The following is a 7,844-nucleotide window of genomic DNA, read 5'->3' as shown; positions in this document are numbered from 1 at the left end:
CACTTTTCCTGCACTGGCATGTCTGGGAGAAGGACTGTTACTATCTACAGCTGATACTGAGTGAGGGGGGCAATGGCACCACCAACCATGCTATGGAAAAACAAATAGAGCTAAGACATCATGTCCATTCCCCAAAATAACTATTGGGCCTAGACCTATTGAATTGCACCACATTCATTGGAAAAAGGCAGTACCCCATAGATTGTGAAGCAAAAGTAGATTGTGAAGCAATACTGTCATGGGAACAATGCACCTGTTGTTGAGTATAAAGGCAGGTGCTTTGAGAGCTGGCAGTAGTGGACAGGACACAGGAAGGATGAAGGTGCTGGTACTCTTTGCGCTGCTTGCAGCCGCCAATTGTGAGAAGGTCTTCATTGGGTAAATTCATCTGTTTTAAACTTTGTAAATAAATATACCTACATAAATTATGTTTCAGTTTGCAGATTAGTAGATTAAATCCGAGAGATTCTACAGTTAGTTGTACACTACAGAACACAATGCATCAATGGGCCATCACATTTTTGTATCAGGATTTTTTTTTTTAAGATGACTTGCAATGACATGGAATTATTTAGTCACTCTAGCCTCTAACCTCTGAGAAACTTGAGTGTTTACTAGCAATTCACCATAACCACCATGTGACTTCAAATATATTGTTTCCCTGATGAACTGAAAGATTGATATCGTTTTGTCATGCCTTCCTTCCTTCCTACACAGAGACCAGGTCATCAGGGTCAATGTGGAGTCTGAGGAGCAGATTCTGCTTCTGCGTGCTCTGGAGCAGGACACATACTGGGATGTAAGTATATTAAAAACAAGAGTATAATATACTTGGTTTAGACCCATTCACAGTCATGTTTCCTGCTGCTAACCATGGTGTCCCTCCCTATTCACTACGTCATTTAACACTCCCTTCTCCTCTTCCAGCTGGACTTTTGGCTCCACCCTGTGAACACTGAGGTCCCTGTGGACATCCGCGTGCCCTCCTCCAGCCTGTACGCTGTCAAGGACTACCTCCGTGCCCATAACATCCAGTTCTCTGTCATGATTAGCAACCTGCAGGTCAGTCACTGCAAAGCACAGGAGACTGCTGAGGGGAGAATGGCTCATAATTATGACCGGAACGGAGTAAATGGAATGGCATCAAACACCTGGAGACCATGCGTTTGATGTATTTGATACCATTCCACTAATTCCGATCCAATCATTACCACAAGCCCTTTCAACCCAATTAAGGTGCCACCAACCTCCTGTGCTGCAAAGTCTCTTTCCACAGCCATTGGTGGCCATGTGTCTGGCAAGTGAGACTCCTCACTCCTCAGCTCACTTCCGCCATCTACTGGGAGTTCTGAGAAATGACATTTTATTTGAATAAGGTAATATTGTAATATTCAAGTTCTTCGGTGTCCACCTCATTAAGGCCCTATCATGGCCCACAAACACCAACATAATCATGAAGAGGACACAACAATGCCTCTTTTCCCTCGGCCCCCTGGCTGAAAAGATGTGTTATGGACCCTCAGATCCTCAATAAGTTACAACTGAGCCATTGAGAGCATCTTGACTGGCTGCATCACCACTTGGTATGGCAACTGCTTGGCATCCGACCACAAGGACACTACAGAGGGTAGTGCGTACGGCCCAGTACATCACTGGGGCCAAGCTTCCTGCCATCCAGGACCTATATATCAGGCAGTGTCAGAGAAAGGTCCTAAAACTGTCAAAGACTCCAGCCACCCAAGTCATAGACTGTTCTCTCTGTTACCACACAGCAAGCGGTACCGATGCACCAAGTCTGAAACCAATAGGACCCTGAACAGCTCTACCCCCAAGCCATAAGACTGCTAAATAGTTAGTTAAATAGTTAACCAAATAGCTACCCGGACTATCTGCATTGACCCTTTTTGCACTAACATTTTTTGACTCATCACATTCGCTGCTGTTACTGTTTATTATCTGTCACTTTATTCCTAGTTATATGTACATATCTACCTCGATGACCTCGGACCCCTGCACATCGACATACTGGAACTACACACTACTTTTTGTAGCAAAAATAAAAATGTGTGAAGTGGACAAGAATTTCCTGTCTTTTTCAGAATCAGACCTGCCAAATTCTCTCTTGAAACAGTTTTTGGTGTTTAATAAATGACATATTGTTAACATCTGACTCCAGAGGGATCTTTTCTTGCAATTTGTAGTCTATGATATTTCAGATTTAGATATGCTACTTTTTCACAAAGTAGTTTGGATGTAGTGAAGTACTTTTTTAAAGTAACTTTAGTTAAGTAAACTATATTTTTCTTAAGGGTCGCTTAACTTCTTCCAGTGTGAAGTGTTTGGTAGCTTGGTAAACTATACTTTCAGAATAGCTTCCCCAACACTGGTTGGTTACAATACCTGACAGTAATAACTGTTAGTAATAACTGTTAGTAATAACTGACAGTAATAACTGTTAGTAATAATTTGATTGGTATTGTCATTGTTTCAGGAACTCCTGGATGAGGAGAAGGCAGAGATGGAGGAGAACAATATGAGCGAGCGCAGCTCCAAGAGCTTCAACTTTGGAGCCTATCACTCTCTGGAGACGGTGTGTTACACACACAAACACGCACACACACACAAACACACACGCATGCACACACGCACACACACACGCACACACACGGACGCACACACAAATGCACACACACACACAAACACACACGCATGCACACACATGGACATGCACACACACAAACACACGCATGCACACACATGGACACGCACACACACAAACACGCACACACACACACACACACACACAAACACTCACTCTTGTGAACATGCAAACGTGAACACCCTCTCACTCACATATTGTAGCTTCAAACTTGCATGGATTTCAAATTGCACCCTCATCAATTTGGCATATGCATTATTCTCATTGCAGAGTTGATATTGTACTGAGGATATAAAATACAGTAATAATGTGTTGCGTAACATATAATCTATACTTTAAACATCATACAACATACATTATGTTGACACTATCCTGATGTGCTTTTCTCTTTCCAGATCTACAGCTGGATGGATGGCCTGGTGGCTGCTCACCCTAACCTAGTTACCAAGGAACAGATCGGAACCTCCTATGAAGGCAGGCCCATGTATGTCCTGAAGGTATGTAGAGGGTTACTGCTGTTTGTGTACAGTTAATGGAAATACAGTCTTCTTTTTTTAGAGAGAGAGCTGTAACGTTATATACTTGTGTGTGTATGTGTGCATGTGCGTGCTCATGTGTGTGTGCGTGTGTGTATGCGAATGCGTGTATGTGTGCATGCATGTGTGTGCATATGTGTGTGTGTGTGTACCATCACGTGTCAGTGCTCCCTAAGAGCTGAATGAAACAAGACCATAACATATCTGTCCTCTGTTGTAGTTCAGCACGGGTGGTGACAAGCGTCCTGCCATCTGGGTTGACTCTGGTATCCACTCCAGAGAGTGGGTGTCTCAGGCCACTGGAGTTTGGACCGCCAACCAGGTGAGAGAACACCTGCTCTCATTCCAAGAGAAAAACCAGACTGCTGTTGTATTCAGAATTAACACCAACACATTATACAGAAAAACAACATTACAACACTGTGTGTGTGTCTCACAAATACATGTTATTGTTCTTCAGATTGCCAGTGACTATGGTACTGATGCTTCCCTGACCTCCCTCCTGAAAACCATGGACATCTACCTGCTGATTCTAGCCAACCCTGATGGATACGTCCACAGCCACACCAGTGTAGGTGTCATACCATATGCAGTGCTATAATGCATCTATACTGTGGGCTACGTCAAGTCCCACACTAGTGTAGGTACCTCCTATAGATGTAACATATAGGCCTATACATACCTAAATGCTGTACTACATTACAGCTATACAGCTAAGTGTAAAGTGTGACCTTTCATCTGTTCACCTCAGTTTGGCTCAATGTAGAGTAATATGAGGACAATCCTGGTTGTGCTTCATGGTATACCAGTATAGTGTTTACTGAGTTAGAGTCTTCATGGTATACCAGTATAGTGTTTCCTGAGTTAGAGTCTTCATGGTATACCAGTATAATGTTTACTGAGTTAGAGTCTTCATGGTATACCAGTATAGTGTTTACTGAGTTAGAGTCTTCATGGTATACCAGTATAGTGTTTACTGAGTTAGAGTCTTCATGGTATACCAGTATAGTGTTTACTGAGTTAGAGTCTTCATGGTATACCAGTATAATGTTTACTGAGTTAGAGTCTTCATGGTATACCAGTATAGTGTTTACTGAGTTAGAGTATTGTGTCCTCATGGTATACCAGTATACCAGTATACTATTTTCTGAGTTAGAGTCTTCATGGTATACCAGTATAGTATTTACTGAGTTAGAGTCTTCATGGTATACCAGTATAATATTTACTGAGTTAGTCTTCATGGTATACCAGTATAGTGTTTACTGACTTAGTCTTCATGGTATACCAGTATAGTGTTTACTGAGTTAGAGTCTTCATGGTACACCAGTATATTATTTACTGAGTTAGAGTCTTCATGGTATACCAGTATAGTATTTACTGAGTTAGAGTCTTCATGGTATACCAGTATAATATTTACTGAGTTAGTCTTCATGGTATACCAGTATAGTGTTTACTGACTTAGTCTTCATGGTATACCAGTATAGTGTTTACTGAGTTAGAGTATTGTGTCCTCATGGTATACCAGTATATTATTTACTGAGTTAGAGTCTTCATGGTATACCAGTATAGTATTTACTGAGTTAGAGTCTTCATGGTATACCAGTATAATATTTACTGAGTTAGTCTTCATGGTATACCAGTATAGTGTTTACTGACTTAGTCTTCATGGTATACCAGTATAGTGTTTACTGAGTTAGAGTCTTCATGGTACACCAGTATATTATTTACTGAGTTAGAGTCTTCATGGTATACCAGTATAGTATTTACTGAGTTAGAGTCTTCATGGTATACCAGTATAATATTTACTGAGTTAGTCTTCATGGTATACCAGTATAGTGTTTACTGACTTAGTCTTCATGGTATACCAGTATAGTGTTTACTGAGTTAGAGTATTGTGTCCTCATGGTATACCAGTATATTATTTACTGAGTTAGAGTCTTCATGGTATACCAGTATAGTGTTTACTGAGTTAGAGTCTTCATGGTACACCAGTATATTATTTACTGAGTTAGAGTCTTCATGGTATACCAGTATAATGTTTACTGAGTTAGAGTCTTCATGGTATACCAGTATAATATTTACTGAGTTAGTCTTCATGGTATACCAGTATAGTATTTACTGAGTTAGAGTCTTCATGGTATACCAGTATAGTGTTTACTGAGTTAGAGTCTTCATGGTATACCAGTATAGTGTTTACTGAGTTAGAGTATTGTGTCCTCATGGTATACCAGTATAGTGTTTGCTGAGTTAGAGTCTTCATGGTATACCAGTATAATGTTTACTGAGTTAGAGTCTTCATGGTATACCAGTATAATGTTTACTGAGTTAGAGTCTTCATGGTATACCAGTATAATGTTTACTGAGTTAGAGTCTTCATGGTATACCAGTATAGTGTTTACTGAGTTAGAGTCTTCATGGTATACCAGTATAGTGTTTACTGAGTTAGAGTCTTCATGGTATACCAGTATAGTGTTTACTGAGTTAGAGTCTTCATGGTATACCAGTATAGTGTTTACTGAGTTAGAGTCTTCATGGTATACCAGTATAGTGTTTACTGAGTTAGAGTCTTCATGGTATACCAGTATAGTGTTTACTGAGTTAGAGTCTTCATGGTATACCAGTATAGTGTTTACTGAGTTAGAGTCTTCATGGTATACCAGTATACTGTTTACTGAGTTAGAGTCTTCATGGTATACCAGTATAGTGTTTACTGAGTTAGTCTTCATGGTATACCAGTATAGTGTTTACTGAGTTAGAGTATTGTGTCCTCATGGTTCACAGGACCGTATGTGGCGCAAGACTCGCTCCAAGAACCCTGGCTCCATGTGCCGTGGTGTCGACCCCAACAGGAACTGGGATGCCGGTTTTGGAGGTGGGGTATCACGCCTCATTTAGAAAATCTGTAAATCATGTAATGTTACATTCCCGTACCAGCTTTGGTGGTGGGTGTCACAGGTTGACTATGGCATACATTTCCACAGCTGATAGTTTCCTTTCCCAGAGATGAAGTTAGTGAAGAGTATAATGTTATGAGAAACACTGTATGGTGGGAAGACAAAGCTTTCCTTGCCATACTTGTTTGTTGTATGCAGAATGACCTGTGTCCATCCAGGTGTCTTTATGTGTGTGTACGTGTACGTGCTTGTGTGTGTTTCTCCAGGCCCCGGTGCTAGTACCAACCCCTGCTCTGACTCGTACCACGGCCCATCTCCCCATTCTGAGATAGAGGTGAAGAACGTTGTGAACCTGGTGAAGAACCACGGCAACTTCAAGTCCTTCATCTCCATCCACGCCTACTCCCAGCTGCTCATGTACCCCTACGGATACACCTGCACAGATGCGCTCCACGCGGCTGAACTGGTAAAATAACACACCACACACTCACACGTACATACGCACACACACTCATGCAAACACATGTACACACACACTAATCCACTGACTCCCCTGTCTCTGCTGCTTTTTGGTAGGACTCTGTGGGCAGGTCTGCAGTCCAGAAGCTCAGCTCTCTCCATGGAACCACATATAAGGTTGGCAGCATCTGCAAGATCATCTGTAAGTATTCAATACTCATACTATAAGTGGCTCCAAGTGTTTCAATGAAGTTGGTTTGTCATTAGATGCGACCCACCAGCCAGAACTGGAAAGCACAGCATGGTAGTTCAATCCAATACTTTCATGAATATGTGATTTCTCCCCCCTCCAGATCAGGCCAGCGGAGGCAGCATCGATTGGACCTATAACCTGGGCATCAAGTACTCCTTTGCCTTCGAGCTGAGGGACACCGGTCGCTATGGTTTCATCCTGCCAGCCAATCAGATCATCCCCACTGCCTCTGAGACCTGGCTGGCCCTGAAGGACATCATGGAGTATGTCCGTGACCACTCCTATTAAGTCTCAAACCCACCCAACACACAACCTTTCCTTCCAACCTTTCCTTCCAAGGCAGTTAAATAAAGAATTCTAGGTCTGGAAAAAGTGTCTGTGTTCATTGAACTTTTTGTTAAATTGATAGAATAGACTATTGATAGAATAGCCTATTGATATAATAGACTATTGATAGACTAGGCTATTGATAGAATAGACTATTGATAGAATATAGACTATTGATATAGAATAGACTACTGATAGAATAGACTATTGATATAGAATAGACTACTGATAGAATAGACTACTGATATAATAGACTATTGATATAATATAGACTTAATAGAATAGACTACTGATAGAATAGACTATTGATAGAATAGACTATTGATAGACTAGACTACTGATAGACTAGACTATTGATATAATAGACTATTGATAGACTAGGCTATTGATAGAATAGACTATTGATAGAATATAGACTTGATATAATATAGACTATTGATAGAATAGACTACTGATATAATAGACTACTGATAGAATAGAATATTGGTAGAATAGACTATTGATAGAATATAGACTATTGTTAGAATAGACAAGTATCTTAATCATCGTTCACAGGCGCTGGGCCCCGTCCATGGCGCTGGGCCCCGTCCATGGTGCTGGGCCCCGTCCATGGTGCTGGGTGGCGTGCATGGCGCTGGGCCCCGTCCATGGTGCTGGGTGGCGTGCATGGCGCTGGGCCCCGTCCATGGCGCTGGGCCCCGTCCATGGCGCTGGGC

At 41.6% G+C, this 7,844-nt stretch overlaps 1 protein-coding gene across 1 annotated transcript; it reads left to right on the top strand.

Annotated features, from left to right (window-relative positions):
- Nucleotides 1–301: 301 nt before the first annotated feature.
- LOC139382943 (carboxypeptidase A2-like) lies at nucleotides 302–7,173 on the top strand. The gene is made up of 11 exons (XM_071127221.1): nucleotides 302–378; nucleotides 718–799; nucleotides 928–1,062; nucleotides 2,492–2,590; nucleotides 3,055–3,156; nucleotides 3,416–3,517; nucleotides 3,656–3,766; nucleotides 5,977–6,067; nucleotides 6,356–6,555; nucleotides 6,666–6,750; nucleotides 6,902–7,173. Exons 1-11 carry the CDS (start codon nucleotides 317–319, stop codon nucleotides 7,087–7,089), a joined length of 1,257 nt encoding a protein of 418 aa, XP_070983322.1. The 5' UTR covers nucleotides 302–316; the 3' UTR covers nucleotides 7,090–7,173.
- The last annotated feature ends 671 nt before the right edge of the window (nucleotides 7,174–7,844 follow it).

Source organism: Oncorhynchus clarkii, chromosome 2 (genome assembly GCF_045791955.1).
Source record: "Oncorhynchus clarkii lewisi isolate Uvic-CL-2024 chromosome 2, UVic_Ocla_1.0, whole genome shotgun sequence".
Classification (NCBI taxonomy): domain Eukaryota; kingdom Metazoa; phylum Chordata; class Actinopteri; order Salmoniformes; family Salmonidae; genus Oncorhynchus; species Oncorhynchus clarkii.
Note: the sequence above shows the minus strand (reverse complement) of the source record. Positions and strands in the feature narration are given on the sequence as shown.